The sequence below is a fragment of the Sebastes umbrosus genome, chromosome 24 (genome assembly GCF_015220745.1).
Source record: "Sebastes umbrosus isolate fSebUmb1 chromosome 24, fSebUmb1.pri, whole genome shotgun sequence".
Lineage (NCBI taxonomy): Eukaryota > Metazoa > Chordata > Actinopteri > Perciformes > Sebastidae > Sebastes > Sebastes umbrosus.
In genome coordinates this window covers 11,385,104-11,406,188 of record NC_051292.1, presented here as the reverse complement: position 1 = coordinate 11,406,188, position 21,085 = coordinate 11,385,104, and the positions used below count along the sequence as shown (strand labels likewise).

Below are 21,085 nucleotides of genomic sequence, written 5' to 3'. Positions count from 1 at the left end.
AAAAAAAACTCCAGAACAACACGTTCCCACCCAATCGCTTCTCCTCCCCGTCATGTTGACGAGCGGTCAGCCGTGCTCGTGGATTCAATTTTCCACCGGTCCCCGTCCAGTGACAGCTGATTGACGTGGAAGAAAGACAACGCGAGGTTTACTCATAACCTGTCCCTGATTTAATGGATGATCTCTCTTGGTTTTGTCTTCCCTGCAGGTGCGTCGGGCCGAGACTCCAAGATTGTGTCGGGATGATGGACAGGTAAGAGATCTCAGGGTACATTCGTAATGTGGGGCTGGGAGACCACCATCAGATCCTGCCACTACTCATTAAAGTTCCTCATGATACTCATTAGTCACTTTTGTGTTTTATAATTGATGGATGTTTTGTTCTGGTCTGAATCTTGTGGGCTAATTTGTGCCACTGTTAGCATTCAATATGTGTCAATGGAGTGTCATTCTAATTATGAATGAGAGGGAAATAATTCAGCTTTTATTTGATTTTAATGTTCAGCATTTAGAGTGCTACTTTTATTTGAATTGAAAAAAATCAAATATTGCAGACATGTACTCAACATAATGGTACAGAAAAACAAGGATATGAATTTAAAGAAAGAAATACAAATAATAATGATAATTTAAAAAATAGAATTTAGGGATAAAATAATTTAAAAAAGCACATTATTCTTCTTTTTCACCATACATTTTGACAGATTTATCACTTTTGTTAGGGCGTTTCACAAGCCAACATTTAATCTGTTATAATCCAACTCTTGTGCGGTTTGTTTGAGCGCTGCAGAACGCAGTAATAGAACTCTGGTGCGGACCAAAACAACCTGTCCGAGACCGCTAACGAGAGGTGGTCCAAGCGAACCCCCAGTGCGGTTCGATTGCAGTAAGAACATAATCCGACCCAATTGCAGGAAGTGGACCAAAACGCAAAGGATTATGGGGTTGCCTGTGTGGGCATTTGTTGAGATGGACACAGGTTAACAACAGGTTAACATGAGTGGGAGAGGACTGACCTGGACTTCTGCAGAAGTCTGATGTTTGCTTGACATCTGGGCTGAAGAGACAGAATATGATAACAGTGCCATTTTAAACATCTGTTAAGATTTGAAAAAATCTTTTTAGCGATATATTCTTTAAAAACTCACATAAAAATCCACCGAAATTGGGGGTAACTTGTGTCACTTTACATTTATGTATGTAAAATTCACTATATATAATCAATAAGTCAACCATAAATTCAATGCTAGATTTATCGTTCTGAAATTTGTAGTGACACTTTTGACCTAATGATTACACAATATATAATCATTCAATCAAGTCCAAAAGGTAAGTGAGTGTATACAATGGTAACATAAATGTGTTATAGATTCTGGTTCACGACTATTATGATAATTTAAACAGGCGGAAAATCAACAAAAGCCAAGTAGACTTAAGAAAAAGTGTTTATCGGAACAGCCACACAGCCTAAATAGCCCGAAGACACAACAACAACAGCTCCATTAAAAATAACCATAAAAACAAGTGATCTTTCCAGCAAATTCAAAAGAGTGACAAACTCATTAAAACCGAAACCAAACCAGCGCGCCCATAAAAAGGAGGTCTTGAGCTGCTTTTAAGCCCGGGAAACAGAAATGAGACCCTTTTTAGTTCCCTCTGGTCGGCTTCTGCTGAGTCTCTATTCCCAGAGTTGTTCTTTTTTGCTCTTACAGTGGCATTATTCCCCCGTCTCATCTGGTGACCCCCATGTCGCTCGTTCTGCTGTAAACCCTTTCCTCCTAATTGGAGAAGCCCTTTCCCTTGTCTCCTCTACCTCCTGCTGTCTTTTTATTTTTCCCTCCATGTCTTTTAATCCCCCCTTACATTACATGTTGTTTCTCCTTGTCTCTCTTCCCCCCCCCTCTCCTCTATTTAATCCATTCCAAACTGCTGCATTACTATTCACCACATGGCTGTATATCTCATTACGTCCAAACCCACAGCCTCTTTGTAAATTTCAAGCTCCCCCCCTTCTTCGTCACAATCGATATGGCGAAAGCCGCGGCACCTTGCTCCGCCATACCTCCGTGGTACATGAGTCTTCCATTAGCTGCTAATGGCCTTTACTACTAATAGAGTTTTGGGACTTCAGGTAGAAGCGGCTGCTATTTTATGCGACGCGGTTGTGTTTCCAGTGACGATTCTGGAAAAGGATAAGAGAGTAATAGAAGGACAGAATTGAGTGGTGGCGTAACAGTAGACACAAGTGCAAGAGGTATGTAAATGGCAAAAGCATTAGTGGCATCATTAGTGAAGAGAAAGAGCTTTTAACTTCCAACCTTTAGGCTTGACTTAAGCAGATCCCCCCCCCCCCTTCCCCAGAAGATTCAGAAGCAATTTGTGAAGGATTGGCACTTTTAATTTCTCATTTATTTGGAGTGATAGTAGAGGATGAATTATGCTGGGAAGCACGTATGAATTACATCAAAGCAGAAAACTCCAACGTCAATTGCAATGCTGTGTAAAATTAAGGATTTTCTGAATGAAGTTCATTATACAGTATGCCTTATACTGCTCCCTTATAGTTCTATGTTTCACTTACCAGAGGCATTATGTTTCTGGGTTGTCCATCCATCCGTATGTTCGTTCATTCTCGCGTTATCTCAGAAACACCTGAAGGGAATTTTTTCAAATTCGGCACAAAAATCCACTCAGACTCAAGGATGAACTGAGTAGAATTTGGTGGTCAAAGGTCACTGTGACCTCATAAAACATGTTTTTTGGCCATAATTCAAGAATTCATATGCTAATTATGTAAATTTCACACTATGTCTAGTAGGAAAAAATTATGAAGTTTGGACAGACATGGATGTAAACTGCAACTTGACGGGTTGGAGGAGGTTTACAACTACGAGGCGAGATTATTACCTCCGCCGAGGGGGTTGTGTTTTTGGTTTGGTTTGTTGTTTTTTTTGTTAGCAGGATTACGTTGAACCTACTTACCCGATTTTCATGTAAATTGGTGGAAGTGTGTAGCATGGGCCAAAGAAGAACCAATTACATTTTGGAACGGATCCAAATCACGGGGCGGAAACACGCATTATTTTGCACGTCTTGGCATTGTCGGCAGTCTGCACTCTCCAAGCGCCCTTCTGGTTGCTCATTGCAGACCAAAATCAACTTCAAGTTTTGAAACTTGAAGTTGCATGAGCTGTTACATCCAAGTTATAGTACGTCTCCACAACCTCTGTCCTTTCCACGCTTCCTATTCGTAGTCTATGTAAGCAGCCGTGCAATGCATTCTGGTAGCGTAGCGTTGCGATTCAAGACACAGACCGTCATGTTGGCCGCTACTCATTTGCATTAAGTTGAGGTCTAGGCTACTTTATCTCAGTGCCTTTGGAAACTCCCGGAAAACTTTTAAACAAAGCCATGTCGATCTAAAACGAAGACAGATTCAACAGCTGCGTGGCTTATTTCTCGCCTAAAATGTTTTCAGAAATACTTTTTCCGGTGAACTGTTGTCATAATATACGAGAAAAAAGGCTTCCAAATGAGCCACAATGTTGGTTCTGGTTTAAAAGCAGGAGTAGCCGCCCAGTTGGGGAAAGCGTTCGTCCAATGGCAGCCCATGAAGCATCCAATGCTGGGATGCGAGGCAATCACGTACCAATTAGAGATGACTGGCTGAAATATAAGGAAATCCAGTCCAATGTAGCACAAGCTTTAGTTTCTCCACCAACCCAAGTATTAAGACCCTCAAAGGCTTTTCTTCTGACCTGTGAAAGCATCTCTCTCCATCTTGTAAAAATGAGAGAGGAACGATAAATAAGCAAAATGAAAAGAGCAGAAAGGAGTTGAGGGACGTTGTCACACTTCCAACAGACATTTGAAGGCTTCTTGGATGGTTGTTGGTGGAAGAATGGTCGACTAGATTTCCAGCATTTCTTAGCTGCACATTCCAGCGTCTTAGAGGGTTAAATCTGAAGTGGGAAGAATGTTTTTTTCTGGTACGACAGCAGGTTGGAGAATTCGTCAGCATTCAGCTGAGGTTTGCACTTTCTTTCAAAGTGCCTTTTGGTTTCTTAATGTTTCAGCAATGTTAATGTTTCCTCTCCCCTCCCCCCCGTCTCTACAGGACACCACTAATAGCAGCTGGCATTATCGGCGGCCTATTCATCATCGTCATCCTGGCGCTCAGCGTGGCCGTTTCTGTCCGACGCAAAAGCATCAAGAAGAAGAGGGCCTTGCGGCGCTTCTTGGAGACGGAGGTGAGAGGGGTCGAGGTCACAGCAACAAAAGTTTTTCCTTAAAAATCTACAGGATAATGCTGTTTTTCTTTCACTGTTATCTTGGAGTTCATTTTTGTGAGAGGATACAGAAATGTGGAATAAATTAGCGACAGCTTCGGGGTTAGTAATAGCTTTGGACAAATTACCGCAGTATAATGAATTTTATTGATCCCAGAGAGGAAATTTGGAAACGCTTCCTCAAAGATGCCTACTTTACTATTAATGTGACAAAAAAAATGAACCAAGGCAACGTTCTGATTTAGAGTTTGCTTAATTAAAGTAAACAATTAGTTTTTCTGCTCGATAAGTACTTTTCCCTTAATCTCATTATTTTGTTGGTGCGGGGCGTTCCCCACTTTCTTTTGAGTTTGTTTGAAAAAGTTGCAGTGCACTTTTCCAGACGGATGCCAACCAAACTAGACTCATAAGCAAACCTTGAAACATTAAACCTTGGCTATGGTACTTAGCCAAACCACGCATTGCGCGGACGGTTTTAAAGTTATGCACGACCGCCATCGGCCATCGATCTGGCCTTGGAGAGAGGGTTCATTTCTGGGAAGCATTAGACAGACTTTATATTCTAAGGAGAAAGTCAAAGATTGAGGTGTAGGTGAGTGCAGGGTTTATGTGTGCTCCGGTTGACCACCTTTGTGCTGCTACGACACTGTTTCCTGTGTGTGGCCCGGCAGTTATGTCATCACCGCAGGTCCGCTGAGTGGCCTTGCCTATAGGAGTGAGGCAGGCTGCTTGTCGGTCTGCATTAGTATAATTTACAGGTAGAGGCAGCAGTGTTATAGACAGCTGTCAGGCAAGGAGACGGGAATTGGAGGAGGGCGGCCATGGGCAGTTTCTGCCTCATCCCGGCCGCACACATCCATCTTAATCAGCCGGGCCCTGTTCCGACAGCCTCTCGACTCGGAGGGAAGTCTTCAGTCCGAGCAGATTCGCTAATGTACTGTCACAGAGAAGGAGACGCTGGGGGAGGATCAGGCTGGAGGGGGATCTTCTTGACCCCTTTTGCATCTCCCCCGCATAAACTTGACTGATTTTTGCTCCTTTCAAAGCTCGACTCGATACTCCACCAGGAAAACGTGAAATATAGCCAGCCGTGTCAATTTCCCCCATCCTCCAAGGGGACCTAATAGGGTGTTAAAGTAATTAGACACAATAAAAGGTTGGCCCACAGGTCAGACAGAGCGCTCATTAAGAGCAGGTCATGGGTTCAGCCGTGTTTTAGTGTCCCGAGCATGACACCGAACCTGCCCGGTCTTTGTAGGTCATTCTGTGTAAGAGCATTAGCTGAATGGTGAGGAGCAAAGCTGTGGATAAACTGTTGAAAGCGTCATTACCTGACAGTTACGATTTGTGCCAGCAGGGGAACTTGTGGACTCATGGGGGGAACCCCCTTGGTCCTCATGTTTGAAAGAAACGCAGCAAAAGTGCCCTCTTGGATGTTCCTATGGTAGATGAAAGTGCCCACTACAGTGTCCTACCAGTGGAGAAAAGAAGATAAAGTGCCCCCTAAGGTGCCCTTCCAGGAGAGAAAATGTGATAAAATCCCCTCTAGGGTGCCCTTCCAGTGGAGAAAAGGGGATGGAACGCCCTCTAGGGTGCCCTTCCAGTAGATAATAGATGATAAAGTTCCCTCTAAGGTGCCTTTTCAATGGAGAAAACATGATAAATTGCCCTCTAGGGTGCCCTTCTAGTGTAGAAAACGTGACGCAGTGCCCTCTAGGGTGCCCTGCCAGTGGAGAAAACATGATGAAGTGCCCTCTAGGACGCCCCTCCAGTTGAGAAATGTGATAAAGTGACCTCTAGGGTGTCCTTCCAGTGGGGAAAATGTGCTAAAGTGACCTCTAGGGTGTCCTTCCAGTGGAGAAAATGTGATAAAGTGCCCTCTAGGTTGTCCTTCCAGTGGGAAAAATGTGGTGCATTACCCTCTAGGGTGCTCTTCCAGTGGGGAAAACGTAATAAAGTTCCCTTTATGGTGCCCCTCCAGTGGGGAAAACGTAATAAAGTTCCCTCTAGGGTGTCCTTCCAGTGGGGAAAACGTGACGCATTACCCTCTAGGGTGCTCTTGCGGTCGAGAAAACGTGATAAAGTTCCCTTTAGGGTGCCTTTCCAGTGGAGAAAACCTGAAAAACTGCCCTGTATAGTGCCTCTCAGTAGAGAAAATAATTCATTTTGTAAATATGTGTTCTGTAATCATCATTTTGTATGACTTACTTTGTAAGTAGTGGTCATACGCCTCGACTAAGCATGATTTTCTTTTGCAAGCACTCATTTTAGAAGTTGTCGGCGTCTTCACACCTCTCTGGAATTTAAATTCTTCCCTATAATGCATGAATATGTGCATTCACACCGCATGCATACTTTGTGCACACACACAGAAACTCCTCTTCCCCTCCCCTGTTTACTTTCCATCTGAACGCCGCGCTCCACTCTCACCTTCCCCGCATACTAAAAAACCCGCGCTCCGTGCAGCCTGTATATATCGCACTTTCCACAGGCTCTTTTCCTGGCTGATGAAACCGCGCGATAGGCTTTGGGACGGCCGGCGAATGTGGATTCTCTATTCAAAGTAATAATAGAGCTGAGTGTGTGAATGGAGATCAAGCTTGTCTGGGTGAGGGGATTTGGGGGACAGCGGAGGCTCAGGGACTCCCCTCTCAACTCTCTCTCTCTCTCTCTCCCATATCTACCGTAGCTTTTTTGGAACAGAGAACTCACCTCTTGTGTCAGACAGGAAAAAGATGCCTCCAGTGCGAGCTGTCAAAACGTGATCTGAGCCGACATTTACATGTGTGAAGGCTGTTGCGCCGCGTTGACTTGCAAAAACACACAGCTATTTGATTTAATATTCTCTTCTTTTGCGTCCTCACCTTCCATTTTTCCTTTTGTGTTCCCACATTTTTGATCTCCATTTATCCGTCTGTCTCCCTGGCGAACAAACACTTTATTCTTCTATCTTTTTTTAACTCCCGTCTTTATGTTTTTTTGTTGTTTTCCCCTGCTCTCTCACCTTGAGAGAAACATACACTAATGTGAAAAAAAATAAGAGTGTCACGCTGCAATGCCTCTTAAAGAAGCCCCTTGGAAACAAATAGCTTTGCTCGCAGGGAGAGGCAGCACAAACAGCAGAGTCCCCTCGCTGTTGCGGCGCGACCCCGGGCCTTGACTTTTGACCCCGGTCCAATGAAGCAGGACTAATGCACTTGGAATCGCCCTCCCTCCCGTCCCCCCCCCCCGAGGTCCTCTTCCAGCTGCTTTGTACAGACGTGTGTGCCGTGTGAGTGTTTCAGCACCACGGGCTGCGGACAGCTCTCACGCTGCTTACATGCTCTCCTCTGCTCTCTTACAAGAAGGATTTCAGCATTCAGGGGAGCTGGACAGCTCCCGTTGTTCGCTCCGGGGCCCGGCTGGCTGAAACGCAGGCACGGGACGGCATTACAAATGCATGGAGCGATGCAGCCGAGCAGTGTTCAGATATACCCAACCTCATGTTCAATTTAAGTCAAAAGACGCCACATATGTCAGGTTGAATATCACAGAGGTGTGAAGGTTTCCAGCAGATACAAAAGATATGTAGCGATTATGGAACTTAGGGGCACCTCTTTATTTCATATTATGTCTCTCAGTCCTTTCACACAAGACAAGGAAGCAAATAGTACAGCTGGAAGTGTGGGTGATATGTTAAAATTTGGGTATTGTTTCTATTGTTTATGATCAGCAACATCGGATGGGGCAAGATACCGGAGACAATCAGACCCGGTTCAAATGTATTTGGTAGAAAAACATTTAATTATTACTATTAAACATCCATCACAGTTCACAACTTATTGACCTGCTTATAGTTTTGCATGCGACACAGTTTCCCCGTGCAATGATGGATGATTACCGGTTGTTTACAGATTGTCTAAACCAGCGGTCCCTTAGCTCCAGTACTGCTCTACCTGATTATCTGGATCAGGTCTGTCCCAGCCAATCGGGAGCTAATCAGGTGCAGGCAGAGTAGAGAGTGTTCGGGCTCGGTGCCAGCAGTCTAAACACTCCCTCTTTCTAGCCATGGGCCCCATGGCTGTACTTCAGGAAAACAGCTTCAGCTACAGGCATTTGTATTACTGCCAATTCCAGGTTCTTACATAGGAAGAGTTCCACAGAAATCCATGTTTGGTAACTAAGCAGTGCAGTAAAAGACTGCTCTTTAAATGCAGATAGTGGAGGACAAGTGAGTTCATTGCTGCTGGGATGGGCTCGCTAATACCGAGAATGAATACCCTCGCATACTGATAAGCACGCTCTCCCGCTATCATGCACAAATGGTCTTAATGAGCTCACTCGGCGCCATTGTGGTTTCCAAAGTATAGCACAAGAATATTTTACCAGGCCATCAAGATACCTCGAATTGTGAGGGAGCAAATTAGACCAAATCTCATGATTAGAAACTTCATTATTTCCCTCAACAATTCCTTTTTTTTGTAAAGTTCTGTATTCGTAGAATAAACAGGAACAGTAGTCAAAATATTAAAGGTCCCACATCGTGCTCATTTTCAGGTTCACACTTGTATTTTGTGTTTCTACTAGAACATGTTTACATGCTGTAATGTTAAAAAAAACACAGTATTTTCCTCATATCGTCTGCCTGAATATGCCTGTATTCACCCTCTGTCCGAAATGCTCCGTTTTAGCGCATTTCAATGGAACTGTGACGTAATTGCGTCGATGGGCAACAGTTTGAGTCCATGTTCACTTCCTGTCAGCTGATTCACAAACGCTACAACTGGAAATGAACTGGGAACACATTTAGAATGTTTACGTTTTAAAACTGTGAAATCGTGTATTTGTGACATCACAAATGGACAGAAAACCTGACGGCTTGTTTCAGAGGCACAGTTTCTGATACGGGCTGTGCGCGTTTCTCTGTGAATTGAGCGTTTCACAGTATTTATGTAGCACTTAAACCTGCTTTATGATAAAAAAAAAGACATGACAATCTCACTTTTTACAATATGGAACCTTTAAAGTTTAATTGAAATACAAACATGCATAGATACCAGCCTCGTTCCACACAATATTATGCTTTAGGCAAAAGCTTGTGGCATGGAAATCTTGTTTCCCCTGATTGCAGTTAACACATGTCGAATTTTATATGTCAACATTAAAGTGTATACCCGTGGGCCCGCAGTACGGCTCTATGTTTGAGGACATTGTTGACTTACTCAATACAGAATAATTCTGTGAACGTATTCCTGCCCGAGGCTCGAACATACTGCTTATTTGTCCAATGAAGCATCCGAATCCTCCGCTCCGAGCCACCGGTGAGGCTCATTTGGCAAAGGCAAGGTGCATTATTAGCCGCTAAAATAAAGTGGCGTGGCGAGAGTGTGCGAGTGAGAACAAGCTCAGGAGAGTTTTGTAGGCCACGGGTGTGCATCTTATTTAATAGACCTCTCCTCTCCTCCCCTAATCAGTCCGGTCCTGCTTTGTCCTAATGAAACAATAACAGCTACAGCCTGTCACCATCTGCTCATACCACTGCTCCGTCATTCTCCTCCCTGCGTCTCTTTCCCAATCTCTCCAGTCCTCTCTACCTACAGCGTCACTGGTTTTCACTGTATGCACCAACAAACGGATGCAAATGATGCTCTTTGGTCCAAACACCAGGCTGATATGATGGATGTGAGCAACGCTTGACCTTGTTGTAAATACAGTCGACAGCCAGTGCTTCTGTGTAATTTAATACTTCATGTAATGGGCTCATTTGAAGGCCTAACACAACCCCCGTCACTTAATAAGTCACGTTGGTCACCCTGGGTTACCTTGCCTTATGCCTGGTTCACACTACACCACTTTAGCCCTGATTTTCCACTCGCCGACAGTTTTTTGAGCTCCCCACATGAGCCAAGAGGCTCGCCGATGCATCGCAGACGCATCGCAGACGCATAGCAGAAGCATCGCAGACGCAACGCAGGCGCATCCCATATGCACCTGTCGGGGAGCTACAGCCAATGAGAGTGCAAGACACGGGTTGAGGCGAAACCTGGCGGACCAAAGTTGTTGTTAAATCTAGATGAAGTGGGCTACAAATAGTAAAGACGTATGGAAACAGGCTATTTTCTGGACCAGCGTGCCAATGACAACATCAACAATGCATGACTACTGGCACGGTATTAAGTCACTTACCGTGTCACCTCTTGCGTGTTTTTTCGTGACAAATTGTAGTTTGGAGGCCAGACATACTCATCAGGAAGTGAAGCCAATGCTGAAGTGTCTTAAAACTTGCATTCTTTCTAACAGCCAGCAGGTGGCGACTCCTCTGGTTGCAAAAAAAGGAGTCAGATTGTATAGAAGTCTATGAGAAAATGAGTCTACTTCTCACTTGATTTATTACCTCAGTAAACATTGTAAACATGAGTTTATGGTCTCAATCGCTAGTTTCAAGTCTTCTTCAATACAGCATGATGTTCATTTAGTAAATGATGGTCCCATTTAGAGTCAGATAGACCATAAAGCAGGGGATGCTTTAGGGCGGGGCTATCTTGTGATTGACAGGTCGCTACCACAACGTTGTCCGGTCTGGGAGTTGTCCGTGTGTTCGTCTTAGAACTTTAACCCTTTCACAGTGTGTTTTCAGATCATGGAAATTTATTGTAACATTTTGGTCGCCCTAAAAAATTCAGCGTTTTGGTTGTATTAGCTTTCGGTTGCAAGAAACCAAGATGGCGACGGCCAAAATGTCGAACTCGAGGCTTCAAAACGGCCGTCCACAAACCAATGGGTGATGTCACGTCCACTTGTTATATGCAATCTATGTGTTTGATCCCACCTGTTGCTGGTCAGTCATTTAGTGTGAAAACCAACAACTTAAAGGCCCCTGATTACGCCGTGCTTGACCAATCAGAATCGATTTCTCCCCCCACCCCTACTATTTTGTTCTGACGATAAATCAGCTTGTGAGTGCACTAAATGACTCAGATGGAGGTTTTTCACCATTACATGATGACTGAGTCGCTGCTTCCTCCTGTCATCTCATTCACTTCTCCCATCGCCCATTTATCCCTCGTCCTCCTCCCACTTCCCCGTCTGCTGCCTCACTTCCCGCGGTGACATCCCAGCAGGCTCGCGCCGCGCCTCCGGGGCCCCAGCCATAACAACGGCCATTAAACGGCGTGTCATTGCCGAGCCGCGGGGCAATGTCATCCGTTCTGCCGCGCGGGGCCCCCGCCAGCGGGCGCGATCGCCGCTCCTATTGTGCTGATGGTTTTATATCACATTAAGGAAGTGCTCGTACGGCTGACCGACTGATATATGGGCTCATTATATTGTTTGATGGCCGTGGTTGAGCTGGGTGATTATGGCGCTGATAAACGGCGGCGAATGAGGGACCCGATAGGCTCATTAAGACACGTATCGATCGGCGGTATTGACTTCTCGTGTGTGTGGTCGGATATGCGCTTCCATCTGTGTGTGCTGTCAATATTTGTGAATCTACTGTACATGTATCTGCATGTGTTAGTGTGTGTGTCTCCTTCCCCTTCTGGCTCGGATCGTTCCCACCGCTCGGTTACAGGTGCCAGCTCCTGCTCTTTTATATTTAGTAGCCGAGGCTTTGTGGAGCGGCTAGTGGCGAGGCGGGTGGGTGGCCGGCCAGCTGCTGGGATGCTGCTCAGTGTCAGCTGTTGCTGGCAGCCAAGGCAACGCGGAGGAGGGCCTGTCATAACCTTGAATTGGAATTGTTTTGTATGTGCACAGCTGGTGAGCCGCTACTCTTTGTCGGCCCGTGATAGCAGCTGACGCCAGACTGTGATTTGTTTAGCGCCGCGGTCCACGTTTCAGTAACTGCCAGATCCGACAGCACCTCACGTTTCACACAACTGAATTATTTGTGTTTCATAAATGCAGCGTGTGTGTGGTGTGTATTCCAAAATCATCACTGTCAGGACGGGGCAGTCGCTGTTTTTTTGGGCTGTTTTTGTTTTTTTCATCCTAACACAGAAACCTTGATGTTCACCTTGCACTTCTATTTTCCAAGACGTATTATTTTAAAAGGGGGACGATCTCACCCCTGCTGCACACTCTTAAGAGAAAATGTTTTTCGCCTTCAGAGTGCCAAGAGCGTGGGGTTACAAATATTTGGCTTGAAGCTAAAAGAAAAGGCACGCTGGCTCAGGGTTTCACAACAAAAGCAAAGAGGAGTGTGTTTATGTTTTCTTGGCACTATTTGCAATTCAGTTTTCGGGCTAAAGTGAAGCTACATATCATATGAAGCTAGACAACCATAATGAATCCATTGACAGCAACCAAGTCATGCTAAATTTGGCCTCACTGTATAAAATGACCTGTGGTGACCTCTAGGATAATCACAGCCTCATGAAACTTTACAGCCACAAACTAGAGACCGAGAGCATTCAGAGGATGGATGGCTTTCCTTGCTAGATTGATAATAAGGGGGTTTCTGAGTAGAGTTTCCAGAACAAAAGTGCTCGCCATCTAATCAAATGTCAAAGGTTTTTGATCCCAAATCACAGCATGGCTTTTTCTACGTTGTTCCTCAAGGTCTTGGTGTCTTAATGTGGTATTTTGGAGGGATTATTAATCATTTTTATCAATTCTCGAGTGGTAAAAAAGGGTTAAATTTAGCAGCAAATCTGTGTAATAAATGGTATCAACCCCAAAACTGCTGCAACAACTTATGATACATAACAGAGCATGGGAATGGAAATCAATGTTCTAAGCCCTTATACACAATTTATTTTAGATAAATAATTCATGTTTATTTCTGATTTATGACTAGAACAACTTGACACACAGTGCGTGCCGAACTGCATCTCAAATTAATCTTCAGGTTCTCAACTTTCAGATGATGTACACCACTTCTACTGTTGACCTGCTATCTCCCCCTAAAGACCTCCCTGTACCCCCCCTAAAGAAGACAGGTCTCTTGTGGGTCCCAGAGGGTTAATAAACAGTCTACATGTGTCTTTTGTCAGCTGGTGGAGCCCCTGACGCCGAGCGGAACGGCCCCTAACCAGGCCCAGCTGCGAATCCTGAAAGAAACCGAGCTGAAGAGGGTCAAGATTCTGGGATCTGGAGCTTTTGGAACCGTCTACAAGGTCAGTCTGTATTTATTGCCACGTCGGTGGGTACATAATTCACACCCTCCTCATCCCCCTTTCCTCCGCATTATAAATCACACATCAGTGAGTCAGCGAGATGGCATTGAAGACACTCAAGCAAAACGCTTCTTTCGGTGCCCCTCGCCGCGAGTCGGAACAACCCCGCCTGACAACCTAAACAATAAGCATAAACATTTCCCTTTGTTTCCTGACAGACGTGAGCCTAGGGCAGCTCAAGGACCTGGAACGGAAACCGCTGTTTGCTTGCCAACTTCGCTGCCCTTGGCAAAAAGATTATTCACAGCACCCCGGAAACTCATTGAATAAATAGTGCGTTTTCAAGCAGCGCCTTTAAATTCCTCTCAATTACAGTATTGATGGGCCTATTTGCTTTTATCGTCCATATTTTACTACAATTAATCTGCATACATCAATTTATAGCCATATTATGATGTTGAGCTCTTTTGCCGTGGCGCCCATACAGTGAGTAGAAGTGCTCTAATCTGAGGACAGTAGCCATGAAAATCCTCTGCGGGTGTTTATGGTGATTACTTGTACATTTTCAGGGCATCTGGGTCCCGGAAGGCGAGACGGTGAAGATCCCAGTCGCTATTAAAATCCTCAACGAGACCACCGGACCCAAAGCCAACGTGGAGTTCATGGACGTGAGTATTTACGCCCGCGACAATTTGTGTCCACTTTTTGTGTGCCTTGTCGAAGAGATGTCATTTTGTGGGGATTGTGCGTCCGGCGGTAAATCCTTATACGAGAGTACGGTAATAAAGTGAACTCCACTGTGCTGTATACAGCCAGGCCCGTATTGAACGAGACTCCATTAAAAAGCAGCACTTGTTTATGAGATAGGGCTTTTATTGGAGAGTCCAGGAGTGATAGAAGAGGAGAGAGGGAGCAAGCTGGGGAGTTTCCGACTCTTCCCACCTTATCTTCGTCACCTCTCTCCTCCTTTTTCTTCCCCTCCACCTCTTTTACCCATCGTTCTTTTTCTCACACCGCAATTTACTTATCGCCAAAAAAGGCATAGCAGTTCATCTTCAATGTTGTTTTGGATGTTTGCCCAGCTGTTTAAATCTCCTGCACCTCTTCATCTTAACTAACCTCTTTCATCCGACTCTCTCGCACACACAAACCAAACAGAGTAAAACAACTCCTGCTGATTTTTATTCTAGTAAAAAAACTTCATTGATGTTCTTAAGATTATCAATTCACGTTTTATTTTTCTTCGTATTTGACAGAAAAAAGCTTAAATTTCAAATTTATCAACTATTTTGCGATCGATTAATCGTTTAGGTTATTTTTTTCAATCAAAAATGCCCAGAATTCTCCTGGTCCACCTCCTCAGAAACAACATATAGAGCTTTGGTCAGATAAAACAAGCACATTTAAAATGTCACTTTGGGCTTTAGGAGTCCCTGATGGGTATTTTTTAGGGGCTGTCAATGGATTAAAATATTTAATCGCGATTAATCACATGATTGTCCGTAGTTAAATGGGATTAATTGCAAATTAATCGCACATTTCATTTTTTTCTGTTCAAAATGTAACTTAAAGGCGCACTCAAACGTGAGAGTGACGCCGCGCGCAAGCGTTCCCAAGCACCTATTTTTCAGGCTACGCTCCGAGATAAAAAATAGTAGAGCTGTCAGTCGAATAAAATATTTAATTGCGATTAATCGCACATTTTTTATCTGTTCAAAATGTACCTTAAAGGGAGATTTGTCAAGAATTTAATTCTCTTCTCAGCATGAGAGTGGGCAAATATGCTGCTTTATGCAAATGTATGTATAAATAGCGCGATTACTTTGATCAATATTGAGATCACGATTATTAATTGATCTTAGGGACAAAATATTGTTATCACACTCTCACATTTAAGAAACAGAGCACTGTTTTAATTTTCCATTTTGTGCTTCATTCCTACTAGTGTATGAATCTTTGCACAAAAATAAGACTGGTCACTTATTCACAGTGAATGTCCTAGAAGCAAAATCAAATTGTACCAAAAAAGATGCTCAAATCATAACATGACAAACTGCAGCCCAACAGGCAACAACAGCTGTCTATGACTTGCCCCCAAACTGTATGTGATTATCATAACTTGGGCATGTCTGTAAAGGGGACACTCGTGGGTACCCATAGAACCCATTTTCATTCACATATCTTGAGGTCAGAGGTCAAGGGACTCCTTTGAAAATGGCCATGACAGTTTTTCCTCGTCAAAATTTAGCATACGTTTGGAGCGTTATTTAACCTTCTTCAAGACAAGCTAGTATGACATGATTGGCACCAATGGATTCATGCGATTTTTCTAGTTTCACATGATACCAGTATCTTCTCTCTGCTCCCGCTACAACCTTAAAAACCGCAACTCTGACTTTATCTAGATGATAAATCGACTGATTTGTCTTATTACTGACGCAACGTGGCTATTGCCTCCATCTTCCATTTCCCTTTTCTGCCCAATTTTCTCCTCTCCTCTTCTGTCCCTGCATCTTCCTCCTCTCCTCCTCCTCCTCCTCTCCCGTCTCTTCCCTCCTCTTCCCCCTGTTTCTCCCAGCGGGAGTCTCTGTCCATCCAGAGCCAATATGCTCTGTCTGCCGGCTTGTTAAACAGCAATCTAAAGGCAGGCTCACGCCTCGCCACTGGGAAACTAGCCACTGGAGTGCCAGCTCCAAACACACTCGGAAAAGCCGCTCACACACACACACACACACACAACCAAACAGCGCACGCTTTACAACAAAAAGGCCCCCCAGGTGGTGGTGGTGGCGGCGGCGGCGGCGGCGGCGGCCTGAGAGGCTGCAGGCTGATTTGCTTGTGTTGGCAAAATATGTGAATTTGAGTGAGCGGGGTTGATTATTTAAATGCAACAAAAAAAAAGGCTTAATAGTGTGCTAATTCAGTGTGTTCACATGCATATGCTTTCACACACCGGTTTTTGCAGGGCTCTGCCAGTCCGTCACACAGTGTGTGTGTGTGTGCTAGATGGGAAGGGAGGGTCAGCCGGCAGTAATGGAGGTCAGCGCTCAGGGAGATGAGAGAGAAAACACACTCGCGCACACACACACAAGTCCTCGTAACGTTTGCGAGGAGTTTAGCCGGACGTAGTTTACGAGTCGTGGGTCTTTTGGGGAGAGTAAAAAGCGCTCTTTTTCTGCCGCCACACACTCCACGTTTTCTTCCCTGTCTTGATCCCGAGGCGTGAGGTGTGCCCGGCGTAGAGTTGTATAATGTCGTGGTGGTTTGGGGGGGGGGGGAGCAGGTGGTTTTATGAAGTGGAGATGTAGTGGCACTACCTTGGGCCGGGAGGCTCTGTTTAAATCAGGGCACTGATGGTGCCAAAAGCCTTTCTATGGCCTATTGCACCCCTTCCTCCTGTTTAGAATTAATCTACTCACACCGCCACCCCTCTCCCTCTAAGCTCATTCTTTAGCACCTAAATTTAAAAAGGCACCTCATCTATCTATCAGCCGCCCCTGGGGCCAAGCCTGGATATACCCCCTTCCCCTCCTCCACCCTCCACCCTCCTCCTCCTCGACCATTTGCTGCATGCACAGACAGCGAGAGAGAGGAGTGTGTCCTTGAGTGTGTGCGCGTGGAGTGTTTTAGAGAGCTGCCAAGTGCGCGAACGCGCGAGAGAGAGGAGACGAGGGGGAACGACTGAAGTGAGTGTTTTTAAGCAATGACTCCGAGTGCAGCTTCTGCTCGGGCCCCGTAATGCATATTCACGCCGGCCACGAGTATGAGCCCTCGCCATCATAACACTTCATCACCACCACACATCCTTCTGCTCGCAGCTCCGCAATAACAATTACCCAACGTTGAGTCCCAACTGTTCAAACCTCTTCGGCCATCTGCTGCGGAGAAAGAGATGAGACAGAAAATGCATTTTACACGCCGTATCAAAAACCGGAGAGGGAGAAATCAAACACGCGGCAGACACCCGTATTAGACTTGCTGAATATGCACCGCTTTCGCTCGCATTGCGGCGTTTCAGCGTGTCGTCGGTGCAACATTTTGAGAACCTCTGTGTTGTATGCATGTTAAAATATAGATGAAAAAGGCTGCGTTTGTGCAGCTTTGAAGAGGATTTCTGCAGGATTTTCTCGCACAGTGGGAATACTCTGTGGACAGATGCTTTGCATGCAGATATAGTCATCATCTAGCAAGGTCTTAATTTATGCATCCAACTCCACCTCCTGGAGGAAGTCTTTGGAATACAGCGCGGTATTATCCATGGGGAACAGATGCATGGACAGACACAATTCTACTTAAAAGATAGTAACTAATACTACTTGATGAGTAGAATATCTATAGCAGGCGGATAGATGGCGGTCAACACGCCCCCAGTTTGGAGAAGCAGACAGGAGTTATCGCACGGAAACCAAAGCAATGTACTGCTGTGGACGGGGCAGCGGCAAAACAGTCACCTAAAAGAATCAATATCAGTTTAAGTGTACGCTATATTTCAAATATCTTTGCCAGTTTACCTTGCCGTGAGACAGCTCTACAGTCTATGTTTCCAACGGGGAACTGAAGCTGTTATCTATGCTCTCGCCAAAGCAACCAGACTCTATTGAAAAAAACAGTAATTTTACTTTACAGAACACGGGAGTTGCTGGTCTACCGCTTGCATCGATCAGTTAGTTTGTTTGTGTTATTGTGTGACTTTGGTTAGTTCGGATTCACCAAAGTCACACAATAACACAAATACACTGACAGATCGAGGCAGCGGTAGACCAGCAAACCTCTGTGTTCTGTGAGGTAAAATAACTGATTTTGTGAATGGAGTCTGGTGGCTTTGGCGAGAGCATAGATGAATACAATGGCTTCAGTTTGCGGTCGGAAAGAGATGTCTGACGGCAAGGTAAAGCGCCGAAAATATTCTAAATACAGCGTACACTTAAGCTAATATTGATTTTTTTAGGTGGGTAAAATATGTTTTGCTGCCGGCCCCGTCCACAGAAGGACATTGCTTTGCTTCCATGCTGGTACACCCAAACTATCCCTTTAACTACAACTCCCAAGGTGCATTTTGGCAAGAACATTTTCACAACCTTACTGAGCCATGAAATGCAGCAGTCTTCTTAGTCCCTCTTTGTCCCCCTCCTCCCCCCCTCTCACCCAGGAGGCCCTGATCATGGCCAGCATGGAGCACCCCCACCTGGTGCGTCTGCTGGGCGTCTGCCTGAGCCCCACCATCCAGCTGGTCACCCAGCTCATGCCCCACGGCTGCCTCCTCGACTACGTGCACGAGCACAAGGACAACATCGGGTCGCAGCTGCTGCTCAACTGGTGTGTCCAGATCGCCAAGGTAAGAGACAACAATCGGGTTAGGAGAGGGGCGGCATCTGGTGGCGCCGTAGCGGGGTTGTAATAGACATCATGGGTTTGTTTTGATGTCGCATGAGCCAGAATGCGACGGATGGTGACACGTAGAGGCTTTCCAAGTCCAGTGTCGCCACACACAAGCTCCGATATTGGCAAAAACATGTTATTATTGCACATTTTTATTTAAACAGCTTTCAAAACAGTTTCAAACTGCTTTCACAATGTCCCTGATCTGTATGACCTTTCGGTTACTAACTCAGGTTTTTTCCTGTAAGATCTACGCATAATGTGTGCTGCAAAAAACATCAGAGAGCAGTGTCATTTTGCGAACAAATACCAAGTGTTTGGGTCTATTGTTGTCTTCCAGCTCGCCCCCGTTGATCCTAATTATCCTCACTGCTTGACACACTGATCATTTCCACAACCCGTCACAATGACATGATAGGCCACTGACTAGTCTGCCTTGAACTCCGTCTCAGAAGCACATCACCAACACGCTTTATTCTTTCAGGGGGGATAAGTGACGGCGCAAGAAATTAAGGAATTAAACACCCGTTCCTCCGCTACACAAACACAATCTGCACTCGGAAATCGTGGAAACAGCAGTAAGGCTTGAGATATGGTGTGTACTTTTGCTTACCCAAAGAACATTTGTGTTTTCTCTGCAAATGAAGTCGACGCAGCCAGACTGCTTGATAGTGTAACTGCTGGGGGAGATTTAACTTCTCTGAGTTATAACTCCGGGATGGCAGTAGGGTGCTATTACATGATGCGCAGGCAGACATCTGCTGTGATAGGGCTGAGTTACCACTGGCACTGATTTTTCTAGACAAGACAACAACTGTTAATATTCTACAAGAGATGATTTTGTGCTCTCAAAGGTTGCCAGTTTGCTAATCGATGTGTGGTTCTACCCACTGAGGTTTCCTGCTTCCAGTGCAGCTATGCCTCCAAGAAGTGCTTGTATAACATAGACTATATACTGTATAAGAAGTGGACGTAGTTACTGTGACACCCATTGGTTTGTGGACTGCTGTTTTGAAGCCTCAAGTTCGTCATTTTGGCCGTCGCTATCTCGCTTTTTGACCGTCGCCATCTCAGGTTTTTGACCGGCGCCATCTAAGTTTCTGGCCGTCACCATGTTGGTTTTTCGGCCGTCACCATCTTGGTTTTTGACTGTCACCATCTTGGTTTCTGGCAGTCGCCATCTTAGCTTTTGGCCATCGCCATCGTGTTTTTTTGGCCCTTGCCTTCTTATATTTTGGCCGTCGCCATCTTGGTTTTTTTGCCATTGCCATCTTGGTTTTTGACAGTCACCATCTTGGTTTCTGGCTATCGCCATCTTCGCTTTTGGCCGTCGCCATCTTGGTTTTTGACAGTCACCATCTTGGTTTCTGGCTATCGCCATCTTAGCTTTTGGCCATCGCCATCGTGTTTTTTTGGCCCTTGCCTTCTTATATTTTGGCCGTCGCCATCTTGGTTTTTTTGCCATTGCCATCTTGGTTTTTGACAGTCACCATCTTGGTTTCTGGCTATCGCCATCTTCGCTTTTGGCCGTCGCCATCTTGGTTTTTGACAGTCACCATCTTGGTTTCTGGCTATCGCCATCTTCGCTTTTGGCCGTCGCCATCTTGGTTTTTGACAGTCACCATCTTGGTTTCTGGCTATCGCCATCTTCGCTTTTGGCTGTCGCCATCTTGGTTTTTGACAGTCACCATCTTGGTTTCTGGCTATCGCCATCTTCGCTTTTGGCCGTCGCCATCTTGGTTTTTTTGTCATTGCCATCTTGGTTTTTGACAGTCACCATCTTGGTTTCTGGCTGTCGCCATCTTCGCTTTTGGCCGTCGCCATCTTGTTTTTTGGCCATCGCCATTTTGTTTTTTTGCAACCAGAAGTGAAATGCAAGTTTATGGCATTGGCTTCACTTTCCAGACCCCAGAGTTGCACATTGTTGTATAATTAAAATTGCAGTCAGTTGTTTCACTGGTCAAGCTAAATACTCTTTGTATATGCTCTACTGCAGACCATTCATCCATTTATCACAATGTCATTATATTAACCAGTTATAGCATTGCCATGTTGCAGTAACGGGAGGTAGAGACTTATGTAGGACTTACACTTATGGAATTTATACATAACTACTTTGTGTTTCTTGAGCAGATTGGACAGCTACCCAATATCACAGATTGCGAAGTCTAAATGCAACCAAGACTGTCCCCTGTGATCATGGCTGCTGAAGAGATGCCGAAATTACACAGAAATTAGCCGTAGTTCTCCCCGTCTCGTATAAAGAGCTGGAGAAAACAAAGCAGCTCCGGGGATTTCAAAACCATGTGGTCGTACAGTTGT

At 45.1% G+C, this 21,085-nt stretch overlaps 1 protein-coding gene and 1 long non-coding RNA gene across 7 annotated transcripts in view; one reads left to right on the top strand and one right to left on the bottom strand.

The window, feature by feature from the left end:
• Positions 1-21,085, top strand: part of LOC119483764 (receptor tyrosine-protein kinase erbB-4-like) — a 296,368-nt gene that overhangs the window by 229,554 nt on the left and 45,729 nt on the right. For 5 of the 6 annotated variants that reach the window (XM_037762210.1, XM_037762209.1, XM_037762205.1 and 2 more), the window contains exons 16-20: positions 209-253; positions 4,118-4,250; positions 13,262-13,384; positions 13,954-14,052; positions 18,534-18,719. In XM_037762210.1, the coding sequence (XP_037618138.1) occupies positions 209-253; positions 4,118-4,250; positions 13,262-13,384; positions 13,954-14,052; positions 18,534-18,719 (586 nt within the window). The remainder of the gene's footprint in view (positions 1-208; positions 254-4,117; positions 4,251-13,261; positions 13,385-13,953; positions 14,053-18,533; positions 18,720-21,085) is intronic. The other variant, XM_037762206.1, reaches the window with a different exon arrangement.
• Positions 1,488-19,309, bottom strand: LOC119483881. Its single transcript, XR_005205839.1, has 3 exons — positions 19,074-19,309; positions 18,401-18,407; positions 1,488-1,497 (listed from the first exon to the last, which is right to left on the bottom strand). It is a non-coding gene; the product is annotated as an uncharacterized LOC119483881 (long non-coding RNA).